Consider the following 25,674-nt stretch of genomic DNA (forward strand, 5'->3'; position numbering starts at 1 on the left):
CCCTGACATGCCACCCCCCTCCCTCCTCTCATTTCACATCCATGGAATGGAGAAACTCCATCAGCCAACAGCAGCCCAGTGCCCACAGAAATGGCACAAAATGCCAGCACTGAGTATTTTGTTGTTGTTTGTTTTGTTGTTGTTGTTGTTGTGGACTAAATGAATTTTCTTCTCATTACCAAGGTGACCTGATTCCGAATCCCTCACGCATGACTTCCACGGGGATTTTACAACAGGAGATTCCCAGACACTGGGGCAGCTGGGTGTGAGATGGATAAAGAGCTGCAGAGCTGGGCCGGAAGGGCAATCAAACCTCTGCGTTAATTGGTGACCTCCCTCATCCCCCTGCCTGCACCTCAGCTCCACTGGCAGCTCTCACAATTAACAGAGCACAGCCCAGCCTTGCCAAACACTTTTCCCCCTCCTAATTAAACATTTTCTGAGACAAATCAAACGTGCGCAGTGCCAGGGCTGGGGCCAGGATTGTTTCATCTTCAGACTCCAGAATACTCGGGACAAAAGCAGGGCTGCCAAGAGTTCCTGAACTACCCAAGGATTCCCCATTTCCTCCTCAGGCTCGAGATCTCACTGGCACAAATGCTAGCCTGAGGACTGTAAAACCTGCTCAACAAATACCTACTTATCAAGAGGGATTAGTCATGTGGATATTAGTTTTTGGTTTCTTTAAGTAACAGAAATAGATTTGATAAATAGGCAGACACCAAGACTCTGAGATTCCCATCACATCCTGCTCCAGGGAGCCCTCAGCACTTGGAGAGCTGTTTGTAACAAAATCTCCATTTTGAAGGCTAAATTACATTTTTGCTTGCCTTGCTCCCTTCAGCTCAGACAGAATACACTGTAAAAAACCCAACCTCAAAAAGCCCCACCTTAAGATCAATAAACAATCAAATCCAACCTGAGAACCAGCTGGAGAGCAGGAACTGGGCAGTGGTTTGGGGTGGGAGAGTCAGGAAGTTGCCACATGACAACTTTATTTCCCCTATCAAGTGCCTGAAGGGAGCTGCTGTCATTTCCCCCAGTCCCGTGGTGTTGATGGGCAATAAATGCACTTTGAGCTTTTACTCTTTATCAATGCTGTTTTGGCAGTAGACCAGGCTCAGTAAATTCCAGCAGGTCCATTCAGGACTCTCTGTCATAGCCAGTCACTGCCTGAAATCAGAAGCAGACACATCAGTTTTTAATGGCTGAACATCTCAGCATATCAGTAACAAATATTCCACGTAAGCCCCAAAATAATGATTAGACACACATTCAGCCACGTCCTTCAGTTTACAATTAAATGTAATGATCCCACACACAACCAGCTGAGCTGCTCTGGATCTCTGAACCAAAGGAAATTGGACCCAAAGGAGGTGACTTCAGCTACTCTGGCAAAATAAAGCAACAAATTATAAAAATCCTAATGTTTCTCCAACAAGGCACTAAAAAGGACACAGCACAGATATTTGGGAGAATATTTCCAGAATGGTTCTTGAGGACCTCCATGATTGATCCAGAGCCCTTGAGGAGCCAAGGGAGTGGGAGGTGATTCCAGCCCAAACAAGGACCTACCTTGGCTTTGTGGAACATACGGAGCCAGCAGCTTTGCTCTCTTCTTCTCATACCCCTTCTGTGTGATGTCCCCTAAAAACAAGCAAAGAAACCTCATTTAACCACATTGGAATTTTGCAATTTGAGGTCTGCTTGCTTTTTTTTCATTGCCATTAAGGTTTCACCTGAACACAGCAGAAGAAAACCTGAAATTCAATAAATCCGAGCACATTAAGATTTCAAAGCTCCATATTACAGAACTTCTGCAGTTTCCCTTGGGATCAGAGACCTACACTATCCACTATTTAAATGCAATAACTTGGATCACAGCAGCTATCTAAATGGAATATCAAAGCAGTGAAAAACTAAAAAGGGAAACTGGGAGTGCATGAAAATATTCTGTAACCACAAAAAACAACTTATGTGAACAAAGTGGGATAATTCCCAACCCAAAGGGTGAAGGGGAAGTGCAAACTCACAGCCTCACCTTCAACTAATCAAAGAGCAAACAAAGTGAGTCCACTGCAGCAGCTGCTGAGGGGATCTCCACAAACTGAGGCAAGGGTGGACATGATCCAGTGCCAGGGAATCACCGCCCTCACAGGGAGGAATTTCTTCCACATATGTCAATTAAACTTCCCCTCTTTCAGTGTGAACCCACTCCCCCTGTGCTGTCACTGCAGTTTCTGGTGAATTCTCCTTTTCCAGCCTCCCTGTAGCCCTGTCAGACGCTGGAAGGAGCTCTGAAGTCTCCACACCACCTTCTCTTCTCCACGCTGAACGTTCCCAACTCTCCCAGCTGTCTCCATGAGGGAGGTGCTCCAGTCCCTTTTTATCAACCTCGTGGCCTCCTCTGGACCTGCTCCAACAGCTCCACATCCTTCTTGTGGTGGGGGCCCCAGAACTGGGCAGAAAGCTCCAGGTGGGCTGAGCAGAGGGGGAGAATCCCCTCTGGAGTGATTATTATTAGAGTGATTACTCTGGAGACCAGAACGAGCATTTGTAAACTTTTCCCTCTTTTAAAAAACTAATCTGTCTGATCCTGGAGATGCACCATCTGGCTGCTGTCTTTTGTTTTAATTTCTCACATTACATCAGAACCACAAGAAAGACTGGAACCTTGGAGGGATTAAAACAAACAGCCCTGCAGCGTTTCAAGCCTCTTCACAGAGCCTGCCACACTCACAACCTCCCATCTCCCAGAAACGGGGAGCCATCAAACACACAGCACTAAGAAAACAGAATTATTTGCTATCAAGCTAAAATCAAGCCACAGTTACACGATGACAAGAAGAGAGTGAGCACAAACAGGATGTTTTCTTTGCTGTGAGCCCAAAAGGAGAGGGAGCGGCCTCAGCCCCAGCCCCAGAGCAGCTCTGGCTGTGGGGTTTGCCCTGAACAGGATCCTCCTGCCAGGCCCCTCCACAGCACTAAAGGGGATTACAGGCCTCAGCCTCTAAGCCTCCCAACACCACCAGTGTCTGCTAAAACACTCCAGCCCAGTGCCCAGTTGGGTTCCAAAGGTGATTTGTGGAATGCCTGGAAAGGGAATGGACTCCACTCCTCAAATGCCAGTGGCACTTCAGACTCTGAGACCAGGACTTCAGAGCTGGGGTGGGACGCAGTGCCTGCAGACTGACAGAGGTTTAGATAAGATACTGGGGAGAAACTCCTCCCTGTGAGGGTGCTGAAGCACAGGGTGCCCAGAGAAGCTGGGGATGCCAATCTCTGCAAGTGTCCAAGGCCAGGCTGGCAGGGCTTGGAGCAACCTGGGATAGTGGAAAGTGTCCCTGCCAAGGCAGGGGTGGAACAGGAGGAGCTTTTCCAACCCAAACCATTCCATGATTCCATCCTTCTCTGACTCGTGCTGCTCGGGGCAGGGTGTGCATCTGCACACAGAATTTTATCTCACTCCTCCAACACTATGTTTGAGTCAGGGCCCAACAAGCCCAAACAAATCCAGCAGCTGAAAGGGAGAATGTCCACGATGCACTGAAATGCCAAGCAAAGCAGTAACTCAGGGCCTGGCTGCAGCGCAGAGCTCAGGTGACACTCAGGGACACGCAGGGAGAGGGACATGTCCAGCTGAGCTCCTGTGTGCTGAGAGACTGCAGGGGCCTCAACACCCACCAGCTTGGCCTCCACTTGCAGAGGCAGTTTTCAGACAATTGTGGAGTGTCCTGAGCTGGGAGGGACCCCAAGGATCACCCAGGGCAGCTCCTGGCCCTGCACAGACCCCAGCAATGCCACCCTGGGCCTGACAGCATTGTCCAAACCCTCCTGCAGCTCTGGCAGCCTCAGGGCTGTGCCCATGCCCTGCCCAGCACCCTCTGGCAGAAGAATCCTCTCCTCATTTCCCTGCCCTGGCAGAGCTGCAGTGGTTCCCTGGTGTCCTGTCCCTGCTCACAGGGAGCAGAGACGGGAGCTGCCCCTCGGGATGGAGCTGCAGCCCCCCAGGAGCCTCCCCTTGTCCAGCTGAACAGACCCAGAGCCCTCCTCAGACCCTCCTGACCCTGCTCTGGACCCTCTCCAACACCTTCCGATGGTTCTGAAACACTGGAGCGAGGCCACCCCAGCCCAGAGCAGTGTGACCATCGCCATCCTCGCTGGCCAGGGACACTGGCCCTGGTGGCCCCCAGGCCAAGGTGACCCTTTGGGCTCTGGCAGTGTCCATTTGGGAGGCACCCAGGGCACGGACACTGCAGGACAGCACAGGTACACACAAAGGGGACGGATTTCTCCTTACAAGCCAGCCCACAGGTTTGTTCGGAGCTTGTTATTCTGTGATTAATTTCTCCACAAGATTTAATTGTACTCTTCGCATTGGTGGTTACACATTACATATAATGAAACATTTGCCACAGAAAATTGGTGGAATTAATAAGGAATACAACATATACAAATAATGTAAGTTCATTATGAACAAACACCAGAACTTTAAGTAGTACCAGCACCCCATTCTGTTTCACATGCTGGGAAGCAGAGAATTCTCTCTAATTACTTGTTCCACACTAATATCCCACCAATAAAACAAACTCGTCCACACTGGAATGGAAGCAGTATGGTTTCCCAGGCTTGATTTGGAAATCTGAAGGCAAGGTGAGATCCTACTGAGAAACAAGAAGCCAACTCAGGCCACAAACACCACCTGCAACCTCAACTGCCACGTGCTGCACATGATTGATATTATTGTTGTAAAAAGGATTCTCTCAGCATAAGCCAATAAAAAAATAAAGCCTAATGCTATTTGGCAAAAGCAGGGAAGTTCCAAGAAGAAAAATTCAAGCAATAAATATAATAAAGCTGATAGATTCCTGGGACTCCCTGGCACTCCCTCTCTGTCTTCCTAGTGCTGAATTTCCAATTCCATCTGAATTTTTAATTTGTTATAACAGAAAAAAATGGACCAACCATTATTTTGACTCATAGATTGACAGTGTCAAATACCTGCACAGGATTTGAAAATGTAAAGTCTCAATTTTGAGACCTGCCCCACTGAAGTGGAACTTGGCAGCAGGGACTGAAAGGTTTGGAGAAGAAGAAAAATCTGAGTTTTTCTGAAGCACCATCCATGCAGGTGTGAACCAAACCACAATTACCTGAAATAAAGCTCCAGCAAAACACAGAAATTGTCCTCCTGGGAAAAACCTCACGTGCAGGCATGGGTGCAGGTGGAGTCACCTCATGGATGTGATGATTTGAATACTGCAACCAAACTGTCACAACCAAATTGGCACAGCCAGCCTTGGGAACGAGTGTGCCTGTGACACACGGCACAGGTGGAATGAAATTATTGAATAAAACCTCTTTTCTGGTCATGCAGAGTCCAAATTTGGTACCGATCCACTGACACAGACACAAAAGAATTGCTGTGGGAGTTTTCTGTCAGCCTATTCCTTTTCTGCTGATCTACAGGAAATGGAAATGGTGAGATCTGGACACAAACATGGACTTCCTTATGGAATATCATAAATTACAGGCACAGGAAGAGCACCAGGACAAAAGGGCTGCAAACGCTGGAACCATTCACTCCTCTGACATAAACCTGGTCAATCATTAACCCCCTTCCATAAATAAAACACTCTGTGACATCTGGGGTGCTGAATTCTCCCAGAGAGCTCAAAACCCACCCTGAGAACCACAACCCCTCTCCAGGCAGACACAAGACAGGGCACCACGAAGAAACATCAAATGAGAGCTGAAAATTTGGTTATTAAATGGTGTTTGTTCATTCCCAAGGAAGAAATTAAAACACAAACAGTGTTGAGGCTCTGCTGGCTCCCTCCCAGCCACCACCCATTTCTGTTCCGTTCACTCTGCATTTATCCATATCCGCAGCGAGCTGAGGCTCAGCCTCCCCAGGCTGAGGCCCTGCCCAGGAAATGGGGTTCTGCTCAAAGGGAAGCAGCTTTGGGGCTTTTGGAGGAGATATGAGAGGGAGCTGAGCTGCTGCTGTGCTGGAGGAAGAGGCTCTTCTTCCTTCCTGCCAGCCCTGCTGCAGCCACAGCTTCACATTCCCCAGGTAAGCAGGGCAGGTGTAAAAAACCCCACCACCACCACAGTCATCATCTGGCTCTCCTGATTTCCTGGGAGAAAATATAGAATTGATCCTCATTGCACAAATCTATCTGGAATGTTGTGATGGTTGGGAGTACAAGGGAAAGGATGAGCGTGCAAGGGAAAGGATGAGCGTGCAAGGGAAAGGATGAGCGTGCAATGGCAGCGCCCAGGGAAGGACACCTGAGCAGCCTGGATGTCACACCTGGGTGTCACACCTGGGTGTCACACCTGGATGTCACACTGAGCAGCCTGGGTGTCACACCTGGATGTCACACCTGGATGTCACACCTGGGTGAAGCCCCAAAACAAATAGCCTTTAAGAAATAATGAGTTAAAACACGGAATGAGAAATATTTGAAAAAGCATAGCATTTAGGAAACATATAGAGCAACAGATCAGCTAAAGCATGGAATATAATGACAAGAAGAGAAATAGGGATAGGAGAATTGGTAGGCTAAGCATGTTCGGAGCCAACAACGTCAAACTGACCCTAAGAACCTTGCCAAGCCATGGGGACCAAGCCAAGTACACCGGGAATTGACCATATTAGGATAGGAGTTCAAAAGTTTAAGGAGGAAGACTCATCAGGAGACCCCTGCCCACGATGAAGGCAACCGGAATGACCACCAAAATGATCCTCAAAAGAGATGTCCCCGCCCATGCTCCGCCTACACCACGCCTCTTATGAATATGCATGCAAAAACATGATTATGCATGTGATATGATGTAACTCTGTATTCAAAACTGTATAAAAGGCTTGCTTTTGTTACGTGATACTCAGAAATCCCTTTTGTGATTTCTCCGACGCGTCGTAATAAAATACCTCCTGTCTATGCTGACTTAAATTGAGTCTCTTAGGCAGTTATTCTCGCCTTTTGGGGCAAAATTCGGCATCATGGGTGTCACACTGAGCAGCCTGGGTGTCACACCTGGGAAGCCTGGATGTCACACCTGGGTGTCACACTGAGCAGCCTGGGTGTCACACCTGGATGTCACACCTGGATGTCACACTGAGCAGCCTGGGTGTCACACCTGGGTGTCACACCTGGATGTCACACCTGGGTGTCACACCTGGGCAGCCTGGGTGTCACATCTGGATGTCACACTGAGCAGCCTGGATGTCACACCTGGATGTCACACCTGGGTGTCACACCTGGGTGTCACACCTGGGTGTCACACCTGGATGTCACACTGAGCAGCCTGGATGTCACACCTGGATGTCACACCTGGATGTCACACCTGGATGTCACACCTGGGTGTCACACCTGGATGTCACACCTGGGCATCCCGGGTGTCACACCTGGGTGTCACACCTGGATGTCACACCTGGATGTCACACTGAGCAGCCTGGATGTCACACCTGGATGTCACACCTGGATGTCACACCTGGGTGTCACACCCGGGTGTCACACCTGGGTGTCACACCTGGGCATCCCGGGTGTCACACCTGGATGTCACACCTGGATGTCACACCTGGGTGTCACACCTGGATGTCACACCTGCATTCAAACCCTGCCGGAGAAGCCCCGGCAGCCTCAGCCTCGCTCCCGCCCGGCCGCTGACGCCAGGCTGCTTTTCAGCAATTAGCGCTGATGATCTGTTCTAACCAGTGGTGCTCAATCAGTGCAAGGTGGTAACACCCGCTAATCCTGCTAGCTCAGACAATGCTCCTCTTTCAACATCCCTGCTCCCCTTCCCCCATGCAATGAGAACACTGAATCATTTACTGTCTAACAAAACCATAATTACTACAGTGGAGAAATTAAGGAAAATGATCACGTAGGGCACAGCATCTCCCCAACAAAGCCTCCAAACACTGGGCTGCAGCAAGGAAAAGATTCCAATTGGAAAGCAGTTTGTGTGCATTTAAAAAATGTTTGTATGCTTTAAAAAAAAATAATCTGTTGATGTTTCCAGCAGTTTGTGCTACCAGGGAATCCTGGTGGTGCTTCTGGTTCTTCTATTAGCCCCAAAACACAGAGAGCTATTCTACTGAAAGCAAACATGACAACAAGATTGTAAAAAAAATAATTAAATTATTCCATTATCACTGATTCATCTGGATTTCAGGTCTCACTTCTATAAATGACCTGGTGATTTGGCCTTTCCTCCCTACTCCCCTGCTGATGTCCAGGCCCAGGACCAGCAACATCTCCCTGTGGTTTTATCATCTCAAACCTGCTCTGAAAGAGCAGAACACAGAGCCTGGGTCTGCAGGGCTTGAGCCTGGAGTACCAACATCGAGGCAACGAAGACCAGAAGTGCTGCTGAAAGTCCAGAATGTTCTTTGCTGCAGATAAGGCCTTTCAAGTGTGACTGAAATCCAAAGTGAGGACTAAGTGCACTCGTGGCTTGGGCAAAAAATGGGCACAACATCGGGCCAGCACTTAGCAAGGAATGCTGTCATCACTCACTCATGCACTGAGAGCTGTTCCCACCTTTCTTAAAGAAGAAATTCCTCCCTGTGAGGGTGGGGAGGGCCTGGCACAGCTTGCCCAGAGCAGCTGGGGCAGCTCCATCCCTGCAAGCGTCCAAAGCCAGGCTGGAGGGGGCTTGGAGCCACCTGGAATGGTGGAAAGGGGTCCCTGCCCATAGCAGGGGGTGACACTGGATGGGCTTTAAGTTCCCTTCCAACTCAAGCCAGTCTGGGCTCCTGTGATTTTCCTGGAGAACTGGCAACTTCCAGCCATCCCACACTCTCCCCAATGGTTTTACCAAGGGTTAATATTGAGACATCCTCAATTTCAGGCTTCAGCAAGCCTAAAAACAACATTTAAACCTTTTTTTTCTAAGGCTTTGTGCTCAAATAGACTGTGCAATGGCCTTAAACTCCTCCTACCACTCTTAGCTACAACTGCAGCACAAAAACTACATTTGAAACAAGTTTAGACAACTGCCTCGTTCTGTTTGAGGCCAAATGATGATGCAGCTTCAAAGATTGCCTCCTCCTTCCTTTGGGTGAAGCTGTATATCAGGTTTCCTTCTTAGCAAGGTCTATGAACTAACAGTCTTCCAGTAAAACTCTGATTTCTTGAGAGAAACAACACCTTACTCACTGTACTTGTCACCAAACAAGCAGCAGAGGTTTGGGCTCGGTGGCTTCCCTTTAACAGCACCATTGTGTTCCCACCAGGAGCATGAATAGGGCACTGAAAACCCAGCAGGGCTCACAAAGCTGTGTTTGTTGGGCACAAGCATTGAACTGCTCCAGCCTCGGTGTTCAAAGTTTCACAGACAGATCAGCTCCAGATTAATTTACACACACAGAACAAGCCGACTTGGCTGCAGCACTGTGGGGGCTCTGTTCTACACTTCCAAAAGCCTTTTCTAAAGGCTTAGGAGGGTTGTTTTACCAAATTAAAACTATTTTAATCTCAACATTTATTATTTCAAAAGAATTCCATTCGAGATGAGGTTTCTGTGTTCAAGGCCTGGGTCATTCCAGGTCACAAGGTGCTCTTCTCCCCTGGTCATTCTTGGTGCCACAAACCTTAAGGGTTTTTTTTTTTGTTGTTGTTTTAACTTTAAGCAGTAAATCCAACTCCTGAAACTATACTGAAGAATGTCTTTATCTTCCAGCAGCTCCAGTGTCCTCGGCTCACCCGTCTGGGCTGTGTATTTCCAGTGTAATCTTCCAGGCCATATGTGATGCATCACCAAGTGGGTGAGCTGAGGACAGGGCTCAGTCCCCTCTGCACACCTGGGCTGGGGACAGCAGTGACGAGGAGGTGCCACCAGCTCAACCTCTCCCACACAAAGACACACCTGGGAACTCATCACGGGCATTTCTGCTGAAAACAGCACTACCCAGGGTCAGCCAAATGAGATCTCAGGGGCTTTGGGAGCTAGCACTGGGAATAAAAGAGCCTCTCATGGGTGTAACTGGGCTCTGGCTGATTCTTCTCTCGCAGCAGACATGAGAATGTGCTCACTGTGACTGTGAGTGGCTCACACAGCATCACCATGTCCTGGTATCTCTAGAAAAGTTTATTTAAAGGATTTCCTCAGGTACATTGGTCAAACAACCTCTTCTTCACCTCTACAGAAGAACTGAAGAGCCAGAAAGATTCTGCCTTTCAGATGCTCAGCTGGGACAAGGGGATGACAATGCCCTTGTGCACCAGGAGGAATTTCTCCCTGGAAAGGGCAGTGAAACACTGAAGGGGCTGCCCAGGGACGTGTGGAGTCCCCATCCCTGGAGGTATCCAAAAAATGACTTGGGTGGCACTGAGTGCTCTGGGTGGGGATCAGCCACAGGCTGGATCTGATGACCTCAGAGGGCTTTTCCAGCCTCAGTGACTCTGTGACTCTGTGATCAGCCACACAAATCATGCTGCCAGTGCACAGCTAACATCTACCTTCCCAAAAGGCAAAATGTTTTAAAAAAGGCTCCAAAGATTCTTGAAGATAAACTCTTAAAACCTTCAGCTCCATCAGTTAATTGTGTTAGCCCTGATAACCGGAAACACAAGCTCTGCTCAGCTGCCTCCAACCAACACCTACAAAATTAAATCACCAAAGTCAACTTTATATGAGATATTCTATTGTGAAGTGCAGCCATATAAATATTATGCTGCCCATAAAATTTATGTGCAGCACATGCACATAAACAGCTGAATCCCATATACAAATAAAAAATCTTGCATGTAACCCCATCCTAGGGATAAAAACTAAAAATCCTTGAAATAGCTACAACTTGTCATTGGGGGGAAATGCATTTTTCCCTTCTGAAGGCAAGGCTTTGCCACAAGCAGGATTTCACAAAATCTGTTCAGGATAAATGTTTTCATCTATTTTTAATAAGCAGTCAGTGAGAACCATGTGAGTGGAGAGGCAGGAGCACTGCAGGGTTCCAGCACAGAACAATCTGCAGGAGGGGACACAGCCAGTGCCACACACGGCCCCAAGAACCAGCTGAGCTGAGTGAAGCCAGACAACTCCCAGAGCATTGAATAACCCAGCTGAAAGGATTCTGCCCTGAATAATTCTTTTTGCTGACTAACCTCCTGCTCACAGAAATTCCCAAGTATTCAATCCTCAATGCAAGCGCAGACCTCGCTCTCTCCCACCAGACTGAAAAGCAAAGTTCCCCAGGAAATGACTAAAGTGTGACAGCCCTGTGATTCAGCACTTGATTCGGGCAGGTAGAGCACTGTCACCCTCCAGGTACACACTGAATTGTTTGAGTGCTGATAATGCTCTGCCAGGAGTTGCCTGTCCAGCCCAACAAGAGATTACACACAAACTCTGCCTGTCCTGGCAGTCTGCACTTTTACAAAGGACAGACAAGTGTGGACAAATGGTTTTCCAAATCAAGCCTGGTTTTAGCCCAGGAATTAAAACAAAGACAAAACCATGCTGGCGCCCAAAGAGATTAAAACAGAAGTCACTGTGGGTTTTAATCCTGTGTGTGACTCCTGTCAGCCACCTTTTCTTGGCATTCAGGGGTCAATATTTAATAATTCTTTTGGCTTCAATTTTTAGCATAAGCCAAGTGCCACAGGGACTCCTTGCTGGTAGCTCTCCTCCCATTCTGACTCCACAGCAACACCTTGTCCAACCATACCAAAAGGCAGCTTGGGCACACAGCCTGCTTCACTCCAGCTGCAACTGAAAATTCACTTTTCCTACATAAATCCTAGATTCTTGAATAAGATGCAAGAAGGGGAGAAGAAAGAAATTAAGAGCAATTACTGCCCTATCTAGTGATCAAACACAGCTGCTCACGCCAAGGATTCAGCAGCTCCAACCTGCCCTTAAACACAGCACAGAACCTAACCCAGTTGGCACCTCACCCTGCACAGTAATTATGGATTTCCAGATGGGATAGTGCTATTCCAAGTCAAGCAATGAGGTCGATGATTATGCATGATGAAACAAAGAAAGAGAACTTGATGGAGGCACTTCCACTTAGAAGATCCCTCCTCAAACAAAACCCAACTGAAAAACAGAACCAACCAAGCACAGTGAACAATCACAAGAATGAATCTTTTAAAAATCAAGAGTTGAGACACATATCCCACACCCTGGTTTTCCCTAGGAGCCAGTAGCAAGGGTGAATTCATAAGGATGTTATTCCCATTCCATAGAAAAAGCAGCAGACAAAGTGGTGGCTGCTCAAGAGAGTAAAATTCATTTTTTTCTCCCAAAGCATTGAAATCTGGAACAGAGCCCCGAGTCACTGCACTCCCAAGTGCTCACTCGAGGACAGCCACTATTAAACAGGATTAGTCACCAGAGCAGGATCCCACTACTTAAAGGCAAAGCAATACAATTATTAAACTTTTACCAGCCTCCAATTAGTGTGCGACACCTGTAATTTGACTGGCGGAGCCTCCCACCAAATTCCCAACTCTGCGTTCCTACAGAGGCAGCAGCAGCTCCGGGAGCACACAGAGCTTTCCTCCTCATTCCCTTCAAGCCTGGCTGGTGGGAACTAAACCCCCTTGGTTTTGGTGTTTTATTAAACCTGCTCTGCACACCCCCATCCCAAAGGGGATTCTGTGTCCTGGGCATGGGGGCTGCCCATGGAGCAGGAACAGCTCCTGCCCGGCTCTCCTGCTCTCAACAGCACAGCAACCCATCCAAGCTGGCTACCAGCCTGGCAAAGCAGATTTAAACAGACAGAGCACAAGAAAAATGTCCTGCACAGCACGGCATGAGCAGCAGATTCCAGGCCCTGCGCTCGGCCCGGGCTGTGTGAAGCCTTCAGTTGTGTTTCCATCAGCATCCACAGCTCCTTCAAGAATGGCACTGCCAAGGAAACCCTGTTGGCACCTCACCAGCAGGCCTAAAACCCCATTATCCTGTCAGCTGCAAGAGGGATCACGAGAGGGGTGACTTCTGTTCAGGGCTCTTTGGGCAGAGCCAACGTCTGCTCCAGCACAGCTCTGTTCCTGCTGCAGAGCAGGATGTGGCCAGATCCTGCTCATGTGAACGCCTTTAAGCTGCGTGGAAGATCAAAATAACGAGCCAAAGTCAGAGAAAAGAGAACCCAAACCCACCCCAAAGTCACTGCAGGGGAGAGGAGACTTTTGTCCCAGCATAGCCTAATTAATAAAGCACATTAATAGTTCTTTAAAATGAATGACATCCAGTTTTTGCTGCAAAGTGGCCTTTTTAAATAGAAAAAAATGCACTTTACCATAAAGAGAAGGAACAGTCAATTTACTGCCCTTGTTACACAGGATATTGTGATATCTTCCCAATATTTAGGTTGTTCCAATCACAAATATCCTCTCACATGGAACTATCTATCTATCTATCTATCTATCTATCTATCTATCTATCTATCTATCTATCTATCTCTCATCTATCTATCTATCTATCTATCTATCTATCTATCTATCACTGTCAAACCATATTTTCACAAAACTAGGACATCTATCCCTTCCACACTGCCACCAGTGAACATTGAACCAAAATAAACAGGCCTAAAAGTAAAAAAGATCTTATTCACCAGCCATCTCCAAATCCACAGCTACTTCTGACAGAGAATTTTCCTCCCTCTGCCTCTCTCAGGGGGCAATATCTCCTGTTCCAATTGAAATAAACTGATTTCTCACATGTCTCGCTCGTAGAGGGAAGGAAGTATGGAGAAATCAGCAGGATTATTTAAGAACACACAGTCAGCAATTTGACAAAAACGAAAAGAACGCAAACAAAAGGGGCTCTCACGTGCTGAAAGGCAACCAGACCTGTCCTCATGTACTGTTCACTTGAATATCATGAATTTGGAAAAGAGAGAATTTTATGTCTAATAACAGGCAAAAATTCCATGGTGTATTTGCACTAACAAGGTGCAATCCCTCCAAGATCAAACTTATTGTAAAAACAGGTCCAAAATGATGAAATATTTATATAAACTTCTAACCACATAGCAGTATAAACAGATTTCAGCCCTAACCAAGTAAAAGCTGGACACTGTCACCAAAACACTGCTTGGCACTGGGAAAGTAAGAACTGCTGGTTCTGCTTTCTGCTAAAGATTATGGGGAAGTCACTCACAGAACAAGATGAGCTTCTTAAAAGTATTTCAGTAATAAATCAAAACAAATAAACCCTATTTCCATACTGTAAGCGAATCCAAATGTTTTCTCCAGTTGTCCTCACATACACCACCACAGGAAGCAGCCTGATAAATCTGCTAAAAGCCTTAAGAAGCCTAAATTAAATATTCATACTCTGAAAATGATGAAGCCAGCACGAAACCCTGAGTCTCCACCACTCCAGCTCTGTAGCCCAGAGCAAGAGATGAAAGATTTCCTGAGCTGGAATCTCCATGAAGGAGAAGGACCCAGCATTTGGGAGCTCAGGGTCGAATTTGCCACTTGGGGATTTTCCTGAGATGCTCCCTTACCTCTCTGTTACCTAACAGAGAACTTCCCCCATTTCCTCCAATTTAAGGATCCCTGGTTGGGATACTCAGGTTTTAATAACAACCAGAAGAGATTTGTCGAAAGCTCCTAAAAGATCTTGGAATTGAATGATGACATCAATTACTTAATTTTAACGAGAGTGAGATCATATTTTAATTTTCCATTCTGCATTGAATTCCAAGCAAAGGTGACTGTGCAGTTTCCCTGAGCAATAGCCATTGTCTCTCCAAGGTGGAAGCAGAATTACTTTCAATAACAAACTAAACTTTATTGCCTTATTTCTCATTAGCACTTAATTCCACAGAATTAGCTTGGGTTTATTACTATGCAAAAAGACAGGTAAATCCTCCAACTTACTCATTGCAAAGAGAATCCCAGCTTTGAACTCTCTGGTTCTCACAACAGGAAAAAATCCTGCCAGCTAAATTCTCTCTAGGCATGGACAGAGCAGAATTTAACACACAACTCTAAAATATCCAAGAAAAACCCCAAACCTACAAAAAGAGACAAAACAAACGCATGACCTGAAAAAGCAAGGTAAGAATTGCAGAGGGCTAATCCCACCCTGTCCAGACTGCTGAGGAACGCAGGGACCGTCCAGGCCCTTCCCTCTCCATCACTGCAGGAGCTCCACCTCCTCCAAACCTGGAGATCCTACACAACCTGGAGATCCTACACAGCCTGGAGATCCTACACAGCCTGGAGATCCTACACAGCCTGGAGATCTAACGCCTGGAGATCCTAAACCTGGAGATCCAAACAGCCTGGAGATCCTACACAGCCTGGAGATCCTAACACAACCTGGAGATCCTACAAACCTGGAGACCTACACAGCCTGGAGATCCTACACACCTGGAGATCCTACACAAGCCTGGAGATCCTACACACCTGGAGATCCTAACAACCTGGAGATCCTGCACAGCCTGGAGATCCTAAACAACCTGGAGATCCTACACAGCCTGGAGATCCTACAGCAACACAGTGGTTTCATCCTGAGGCCCCACCCTTCCAAACCTGGAGATCCTACACAGCCTGGAGATCCTACACAACCTGGAGATCCTACACAGCCTGGAGATCCTACACAGCCTGGAGATCCTACACAACCTGGAGATCCTACACAGCCTGGAGATCCTACACAACACGGTGGTTTGTCCATCTGAGGACTCCACCTCTTCCAAACCTGGAGATCCTACACAGCCTGGAGATCCTACACAACCTGGAGATCCTAAACAACATGGTGGTTTGTCCATTGAGGACCCCACCTGTTCCAAACCTGGAGATCCTACACAGCCTGGAGATCCTACACAGCCTGGAGATCCTACACAGCCTGGAGATCCTACACAACCTGGAGATCCTACACAACCTGGAGATCCTACACAACCTGGAGATCCTACACAACACGGTGGTTTGTCCATCTGAGGACTCAATCTCCTCCAAACCTGGAGATCCTACACAACCTGGTGGTTTGCCCACCTGAGAACCCATCTGTTCCAAACCTGGAGATCCTACACAACCTGGAGATCCTACACAACCTGGTGGTTTGCCCACCTGAGAACCCATCTGTTCCAAACCTGGACATCCTACACAAGCTGGTGGTTTTCCCATTGAGGACCCCACCTGTTCCAAACCTGGAGATCCTCCACAGCCTGGTGGTTTGCCCATCTGAGGATCACCCGAACTGCAGCCTTGCTCCACTGACCCACAGCCCATTCCAGCATCCACGTGCTCTGTCTTGCTCCATCGATTCCACACCATTCCCCACCCCTGCAAGTGTTCAAGGCCAGTGTGGACAGGCCTTGGAGCAATCAGGAGAACAGAAGGTGTCCATGGCAGCAGGGTGGAATGAGATGAGCTTTAAGGTCCCCTCCAAAACCATTCCATGATTCCAGTTCACCTCCTACTTGGTCTCTCAACCTCACTTTAATATGAGCTCCTCCACCACAGCCTATGTGACCTTTTCAGCCTCACCACTGAAGAGATGAAAATTCAACATTCCCTTTTATTCCCTGCTAGAAATGACAACATAAAAAGTACTTGGACAGGAACCATCTGTTCCTGTGCCTAATGGAGCCATAATCACAGGATAACAACCATTCCACAGAACATTCCTCTGTTTATAAAACCAGGGTGTCAATGTAATAATATTAATGGGGAGCTGCTTGTGTCTTTTGGATAAAATATGAAATTCACAGCAGGCTTTGCTTTCAGCTGCAAACACCACAGCCTTTTACAGCAAAGCAAAGACAGCACTCACAATTAGGGGGTGGAGGGGCAGCAAGGGCTAAGGACGTGTTGACAGTAATAATTTAAGACGAGACATTCTGCCAAGAAAGAGAAACTAAAGGATTAACAACCAAATAGAAAATCTGCAATTAAGCAAAAACCTCTGAAAGAGAAGGACTGTGGACATAGCTCCGGGTTGGAGCCTTGCCCTCCAATTTGTTCTCCAAGACTTCTCTGCTGACTCCCTGTGTTTCACAGAAGTAAAATTCACGCCACCCGTAACAGTCTCTCAAGAGAAATGATGATGTTTGGGAAATAAAACAAGCACTTCTCTCCAACATTGCTTGCACAGGATTATTTCTTTCTTAGCACTGGGATTCTACAAGCACAACACAGAACTGTAGAAAAAACGCAGAAACAAAATTAATTCCTTGGAGAATCCCAGCTGAGATCTTCCTACTGAACACAGCACTGACCTGCAGTGACAGCCAGCCTGAGCATCCACCACAACACCTGCAGGCTGCAGTGCCTCAGATGGACCCAGGAAACTCTGCAGGGCTGTTTCCTCATTCTGCTGGAGAAGACACAACAAAATTCCTCCTAGGACTGCCAGGTCACAGGCAGGTGGCCCCCAATTCCACAAAAATACACAACCACGCAGAAGCCACAAATGCAGGATGTGCTCACGACCCAACACTGCGGTCACAGCTCTCCGATGTGTGATACCTGAATCAGTTGTGCTGTGCACAGGGCAGGATTGAATATTTCATGTTAAAAGCTCTAAAAGGAGGAACAAAAAAAAAAAAAACCTGGCCCAGAAGTGCAGCTTGTCAAAATCAACCGCTCAACTGACAGACAGTGCTGAGAAGCCTGGCATGACAGCCAAAAATCACTCCAAAATTTTCTCTTCATGCAGAGGAAAAGGAACAGTAAAGATCTGAACATGAAATCTTGCCCATTTTTAATTTGCTTGGTTGCACTTGTTTAAAATTGACGTTTATTTTGATACTTGAGCTTGTCTCTCCTTTTCATTTCTGCATGCAGCAGGCTGAGAATGAGGAATTTATCACATGGAGAAACCAGGACATCCCGGAGGCAGCCACCCCAGAGCCAAGGCAGCCTGACCATGCTGCCCTGGGAGCACAGGGAGGTCACAGCTGGGCCCAGATGTTCCAGAGGGAACCAGTTCCATGCAGAAGATCCTTCCCCATGGTCTGGTTTCACTGGACGGGGTCAGAGCTCTCCTGACAGGAGGAAAATCCTGAGAATTCAACACAAGATGTTCGAATTCAAACACCACCAGGGCCCTGAGAGCTGATGGACGCTGACATGCAGAAGTGTGTGATCACTTCAAGCCCTCACCTCCCTCCCAGAGAGGCCAAGGAAGGGCCTGGGGATGCAGCAGTGCCTGAAAGGACTCAGGTTTCCTTTAGTCTCTAACAAAGGCTTGGAGCAATTGGCACAGTGCCCGGCCTCGCTGCCTTCTTCCTCTTCAGATGTGCTTCCATGCACAGATAAGGAGGGGTGGCTTTGAACTCACACCCTGCACAATCAGAGGCAAAGGACAGCACAGGAAACCCAAGTCAGCTTTTCCCCTGGGCGAGGGAACTCCCTGGAACAGCACAGTGCTCCTGTGGCATGCCCAGCAATGTCACAGCAGACAGCAGACAACGCGCTCAGAGCTCCACCATTAACTGGTTTAGTGAGTTAAGACACAGATCTGGCTGCAGCTGCTCGGGGCAGAATGTGCTGAAGGAGCAGAAATGCACCTTTCAACTAAGGATCCATGAAACAGCTTCAAACGCTCTCTGTGAGTGGTGGAAAGAATCCAAGGACTGCAGCTTACCCCAGAGTGACAGTACCTCTTGGGGACTTCTTGTCACACTTCACCCACAGAAAACTGTTCTGAAATAGCTCTTCCTGACAGCAGAATTAGAGAAAAACCAGCTCTGACATTTCCCAGGTCTCTCTACTTCGCTACTTCCCTTCCTTCTCCCTTTCTTGGACTATTTTACAGACTGCTCTCATGGGATCAAGGATTCCAGTGCAATACTGTGAATTTCTTTGCACCTGCATCCAAACCCAGGAACAGCTGGGGTGAGAACCTCCACAACCTGAAGCCAAACTCAACTCACAGAGAAGACCATTTTCTCCTTCTTCAGTTCTCCAGCCAACTCTCCTTTTATCCTTGTGCCCAAATCATCTGCTGGAGCCTGCAGTGCTCTGTGCTCACACCATTTCACTTGGTCTGTCATTTTACACATTCCCAGGAAGGTCTTCTGTCATACATAAACAAGTAATGACTTTTCTAGGAGAAGAGGCCAAGTTCTGGCATCCTGGAGAACGTTTTTATGACCATCATCCCCTTACTTTGTGTCTCCCTCCCTTGTGCTTTGCTGAATCCAATTAAACATCTGGAAGGTGAAAAAGAGGAAACGTCACCTTTGCTGCAGACTCAACGTTGATGAGTGTGAGCCTCCATAAATACATCCCTGAGAGCTTCCAGTACGTGACCTTTGATTTCCATCTGTCTTTTCCCATGGGGTTCAACCCTAGGAATCCTCACAGGGAAGTGAACAGGATCCCTGCAGGAACGGGAATCCTGCAGGGAAGGATCGTGGTGTGCAGGACAAATCCCTGGATCCCATTTCCCAGGAGAAAGCCCAAAGGAGAGCAGGAAGTACAGGAGAACAGTGCAAAGCAAATGGAACATTTTTGGACAGGAACCAAAATCCAAACCCTGACCTCTGGTACTAACCCACTGGAATCAGCAGCAGCCACAGGTAACAGGGACATTTCAGGCCTCCCTGTACAGGAGCTACAACAGAGGAATTGGAATCAGGGAGGAGAAAGGTCCAAATGTGCTTTTTTTCCTAAAGTCACACCTGGAAAAACAGCTTTGTTCAGATTTATTAAAAATCAGCTTATCCACCATGAAAAAGAGCAGACCCACACCATGAGGAGAGTAATTACCCAAGACAGGACAGGAACCACAGGAACATCAGGTATGGAGGAATTGGAATCAGGGAGGAGAAAGGTCCAAATGTGCTTTTTTCCTTTGTTCAGATTTATTGAAAATCAGCTTATCCACCATGAAAAAGAGGAGACCCACACCATGAGGAGAGTAATTACCCCTAAGACAGGACAGGAACCACAGGAACATCAGGTATGACTTAGCTGGATCCCAATGCTTTTCCTTGCAGCTTCCACGCTACAAGCAGCTACTTCTGAAAGTGTTTTACCAAAGCTCTGTGCAATGAACAAGGATTTGATACACAAAAGGCAAAGGGTAATTACAGCTTCCTGTTTGCTCTTGCCAGAGATTTTTTTGAAGGCCTACTGCAAAAAGAACTGCCTTGAAAGCCTTGCAAGGCAACACCAGCTCCAAGATTATAGATTTTTCTGATTTTGGGGAAATATGAGAGCAAATTAACTCAGGTCTCTGTGCTTCTGGTCAAAATGCCTAAAACAATGCTCCCAAAATCCTTTAACATGAATGGCAACTGGCCCTGCACAATTTTTACACGCTGCAATTTTAAAACAGGACTTAACAAGTAAAGTGTATCAAACACAGGAATAACTACACAGAAATGTTTGCTCAAGGTTTCTAGGTGTGGCTGCAGCCAAGACATAATAGGATTATTTATATCTGACTCATTTGCTTCGCCTTCATCCACAATTCTCCCTATTTGGGACTCACTAATTGACTTCTTTCTGCACCACACGATTTTTTAAAATCAGGACATCTTCAAGGAGGACTTGGAAAATTTAAAGCAGAGAGGAGAAATCTCACAAATATAGTGGGTTTATATCATGTTCAAACATGATATAAACCTGACCATCACCATGATGGAGAAGCTTCCTGAACATGCAGGTGAGATATCCACTCCCTGCTAACCAGACTGGACACGTCACAGTGAGTGACAACATCTCAGCCACCAAGTTCTGATGTCCCCTGCCCTGTGCATCTCCCCCCTTCCTGCCTGGGAACTCAAAATAACAACACTTCCCCCTTTTCACTGCGGCAACTTCCAACCCCAAATTGCGTAAGAATGGAGGTTTTCATTCCAGTTACAATGAGAATTGTTCTTTTTTTAATCCACAAGGGATCACTTAAAGTTTCTGCCCTAAGAATAAACACAGGTCTCGGTCTCAAAAAACATTTACACATGAGCACTTGACTATTCAGAGATCTCCTTTTTGTAACACAAGAGGCTTCAGTCTCACGTTCAGTGTTTTGCCAGGATTGACACAAAAGCCCAAAAAAACTGTCTCAAAATTATTTATAATTTGGTTCTTTCACTGCTCGTGAAACACAGTGAAAAGTTTGGTGTTTCCTTAAGAAATCCAGCTCAGATTCCTAAAGGTTTCATCCCGTGCCCTCTCCAGTTTGCCAGAGTTCACAGCTTTCAGTGGAGCCGAGGCACCTGAGCTCCCTGGGATGGGAGGAGTGAGGTGCCAAGAGGTGAGAGCAGCCCGAGCCAACGCTGTGCCAAGGGCTCTGTTATGAAACCTGGGGTGCAGCTCCTGAGGACACACAGCAGAATGCAGGAGTTTCTCTCCAGCCTGGAGGTGCAGCACATCTGAAGCAAACTTCTCTCCTTTCCCCATCACACACCACGAGCAGCCCTGCAGATGCCATCAGGGCCTTGCTGCAGCACCCACGGGACACACAGCAATCTCCTGAATGCCAGAAATGGAGCACCTTTAATAGGCATTTTCCACTTGTATTCAATTAAGGGGGGAAAAAAAGGCTGCACAGTTTAATAACTGCAGATCTGTTTATTCTCCACCAGCACCGCAGAGGATCAGGGACTTTTATCTCCAGCTCTGATCACCGGACTCCCTGACCCCACTCTCCATCCCAGGCTGAATAATCACAGCCTGGAATTTGCCATGTCACTTCCCAGCTCCTGGGAGGAACTCTCCTTGTCCTCACCCCGGTGACAATGCACATTGTGAGCAGCAATGTCAGAGCAGGAGCGGCCCAGAGTGACCTTGGACAGCTGTTAACTCAGCTCTTAGCTCCTGCTAGAAAGGGAGCACAGAACTTCAAAGCCTCCTTCCCCTCCTGGGGGCTCCTTTGGGCTGGTCAGCTCCTCTCTGGGATCACACAGAAGTGCACACTTTAAGCGACAGGGAAAGTTGATGCTGGAAATGCAAGCAGCAGGGAAAGCAGGCAGGGGTATCAGGCCCCCCTGAGGTACCCTGCTGCTGCTGCTGCTCTCTGGGAGCAAACCACAGCATTTCCAGAAAAGGTGCTGCAAACTGAAATGGCTCCTCGTTGGTTAATTAGCGCCCAAAATGAGGAGCTGATGCATTAAAGGAAACACAAACCTCCTTCAAGCACGTCCTCACCTGACAGCCCTTTCTGGAATCACACACAGGGACAGGGCCTGAAACCAAATCCTCCAGCCCTCGACCTTTTCTGCTGTATCACTCCCTCCTGGATCACATCCTTCCAATTTATGGCCAACCAAGTGTCCCATCAGAACTTACCTTGCTCGCACATTGCAAACCTCACACCTCCAGAATCTCCCCTGGCTTGTCCTACACACACAGCATTGAGTGTGTGTCAGGTGTTTCCCCCTGGGCAGGGGATAAAGCAGAATTTCCTCCCAAAGTTACCTGTGCTGCTCTCAGAGAAATGAATTATAAACCTGTCTTAGAGGAAAACCAGTGTTGCTATTCCCAAGTAAATTTCTTAATGCAGTGAGCTGAAATCCAGGAATACAAACACCGACTCATCTTTGCAGTTTATCTCCAATAAAAGCCTCACTTGTCCAACTCCTTTAGGACTAAGCCACAGAACACCATCCCTCCTAAGAGCAAAAGACAGGAAAAACATCCCAAACAATTCTTTTGCACTGCTGCACTTTAGACCTGATGTTTGACATTAGTCCTGATCCCAGAGGCAAAATGGGAGCTCTCCATGCCCTCAGCCACCCAGCTCCCACGGCTCCAGCCATCCTAAATGGAATGCATTATTCCTGCATTAAAACATATGTTTTTCAAGGCAGCCAGCCATCCGGCTGTTCCGAGGGAGATTACAGAAGACCTAATTTTATCAGGCAGGGATACAATTCTCCCGGTTGTTTTTGCTCCCTAGGGACATGGAGCTGGTGAAAGCAGGTTGCCTGACTGCTGGGGAACAATTCTGTCACCGATCACTCAGGCAGGAACTGCAGTCCTGGGTCCAGAAAATGTATTAATGGATGCCCTGTAGGCTCTGCGGGCTCCCATCCCTCTGGAATTCAGGAAGACCTCGTTTGCATCAGCAATTCTCAAGTCAACAAGAATTAGAAAGAGTTTATGTTGGCAGAGAAGCGCTAAAACTTTTAAGCGGTTTTTTATTTCCTTTTTCTTTTTATCAGCTTAAGTTACACTAGATAAAACAAGGTGATTGCTCACAGCAAGGAAAGTTATGTTACTATTACATTACTATCTTTGGTATAAACTCAGCGTAACTTAAACATACGTCCTGCCTATGTTTACTCCAAGTGGTGTTTCACAAACTCTGGGCTTTGAAGTTTGAAAAGAACACAAACTGATGGAAAAAGGCATTTTACTCCAAATATCAGGCAAGAGTAACAACCCAGTACATGATTCAAGATGAGAAATACAGGTGTGAGGCTTCTCCCAAGGCTTTTCATGAAATGCAATGGGAAAATTCGTGCAGCAGATGGAATGCTGCTGCCTGCAGAGCATCCGTTAGCTATAAATCACTGTTTCCTCACACATGGTGCAAATGGAAGAGTCTTCCATTCTAATTAATAGAACGAGACATCCTGGTCTGATGACTTGTCCCTGATTTCACAAGCTCTCTCAAAAAAAATTGGATTGAATCAGCCTCAACAGAGAGAAATGCTTCAATTCCTCTCTCTATGAATCCATGTCCAAAAAAGCAACTGAGCAACTCACTGAGAGATTCAGGAAATGCTTTTTATAACCGAGACACATGGTTTAAAGAAAACCATCCTAAGAAATTATCTGCACATTGTATTTGAAAGAAATGCAAACAGGAACTTCTGCCCATCCCTGGGGAATGCTCACCATGAGTTCACTCTTTGGCTCCTGAAACTCGCCACTGAACAAACACGATAAATCCAGCGGACAGAAAACTTGATGACAAACACTAATCAGAGAGAGGGAACCAGGAAGGAACCACCATCCTTTCCACAGCATCCCCACAGGAACACGGGGGGTGCCCCACGTGCCCTTCCCTGCGGAGCTCCAAGGATTGCGGCGCGTTGGCAAGAGCAGCAGCTCCGTGCAGCTCCTCTGCCACCCATCACATTTCCTACTCAATATTTCATGCTACAGCATTTAAAATAGCAAACTGGAGATCGGTTATCTAGGACAGCAAACTCCAAATGCTTTAGTGCAGCTGTGCCAGGCCAGCAGTGAGCAGTGCCAGCCTGGGCGCCCAGCTGGAATGGCAAACATCGCCCATCCTGGAGCTGTGACACTCATAAAATCCACACTGCAACCACTGCTAGCAGGTGTCCCCTCCACCCAGCCGAGGAAACTGGTTCTAATTCCAGCAAAGCTTCACAGGAGCAGCCAGGGAGGAGGTGCAGGACTCTCTCTAAAGCCTCTAATTTCCTCCTCTCCCCAAGGCAAAGGGTCAGAGCTGCAGCTTTCAAAAGAGCCCCAAACTCGCTCCTCATTTCCTAAGTATAAAAGGGACAACGCAAAAATATGCACATTCTTTAACCTTCCTGGGTATTTTTTATTATTGCAGTCTGGATGCTCCAAAAACCTTCCTGTCCTTCCCCATGTTTACACGCTTCAATCACGCACCAACAGTAAACCCAACTCCCACTCACAGTAGCCAAAATATTTCATCCAGTATTTGTGTTGAACTCCCTCTCTCCAAACCATTAATCACTCAAATCATTCTGCTCTGACCATCTGCAGAGCAGAAATCTGTGATCATTGTGGACCTCCTGTTTGCTGCACTGGTGATAGATCTGGTACTTTGCTCCTCTTGGTCACGACTGGAGCTGGATTTCCTTTTCCTGTGCCACAGACACTGCACAGAACCCACGTGCTCCGTGCTTACATCACTTTTTCCTGGGCTCTGAAGCTGAAGAAAATACCTGAATTTCATCCACGGTGAAAGCAGATGAGGGATGTTTATTGGGATCTCTGCAGAGCCAAGCTGATGATCCCTGGGTGAGCACAGGCAGCTCCCTGTGACAGCCCCTGGAGGTTTTGGGCATTTCAAAGCTCTCACACTGTACCTGCACACTGACACTGCACCAAAGCCCTGCACAGATTTCTCAGCAGATTCGGGACCCATCTGCTGCCAGTGCTGCAGGTAAATGAAGGAAGCAACATTAAAGCTTTCCCAGTGCTGGTTTTGCCTAATGCAAGACTTGTGGGTGAGATGCTGCATAAATGCACAAAAACCACCTGTAAGTCCTGTTAGCTACAGGCTGATCAGATCCAACTTGCTCATGTTTATAAAGCTCTTCTTCAACCTTTTCTGCGCTTTGCCCACAGTTCCTCCCTGAGTGGGGGAAGAAACTGAAGTGAAACATTTCTGCTCACTCAGCACAATCCATACAGCCAGTCCCTACTCAGACAATTACTTCCTTTGACTCTGTAATTTAAATTCTGTGCTTCAGCTGCTTAATCTATAAAAAAAGGCCCTCACCTACTTTGACAGGCGCCTGGCAATCAAAGATTGCAACCTGAAACACACAATTTTTAAAAGATCAGAGAAATACCCTGATTCTGTAAGAAATTCCCAAGCCAAACAAAATAAAGGCTCTACCCACTTGCTTGAGTCAACATGTTTTCTTCCAGGAAGGTTCTATCCCGTTTGGCTGGCCTTAGTCCTGAGTTAAAACCATTCTGCTGATACTCCTTTTTCCATGCATGCCACCATCCTTGTGTTTCCTCTGAGCCTTTGAGTCTGGATATTCCAGAGTTTCCCAGCCCCATTAACAGC

At 47.2% G+C, this 25,674-nt stretch overlaps 1 protein-coding gene across 3 annotated transcripts in view; it reads right to left on the reverse strand.

The window, feature by feature from the left end:
• DIP2B (disco interacting protein 2 homolog B) overlaps window positions 1-25,674 on the reverse strand; it is a 64,996-nt gene that overhangs the window by 35,908 nt on the left and 3,414 nt on the right. For all 3 annotated transcript variants that reach the window (XM_064734936.1, XM_064734935.1, XM_064734934.1), the window contains exon 2: window positions 1,576-1,647. In XM_064734936.1, coding sequence (XP_064591006.1) covers window positions 1,576-1,647 — 72 coding nt within the window. The remainder of the gene's footprint in view (window positions 1-1,575; window positions 1,648-25,674) is intronic.

The sequence above is a fragment of the Zonotrichia leucophrys genome, chromosome 29, assembly GCF_028769735.1.
Source record: "Zonotrichia leucophrys gambelii isolate GWCS_2022_RI chromosome 29, RI_Zleu_2.0, whole genome shotgun sequence".
NCBI lineage: Eukaryota > Metazoa > Chordata > Aves > Passeriformes > Passerellidae > Zonotrichia > Zonotrichia leucophrys.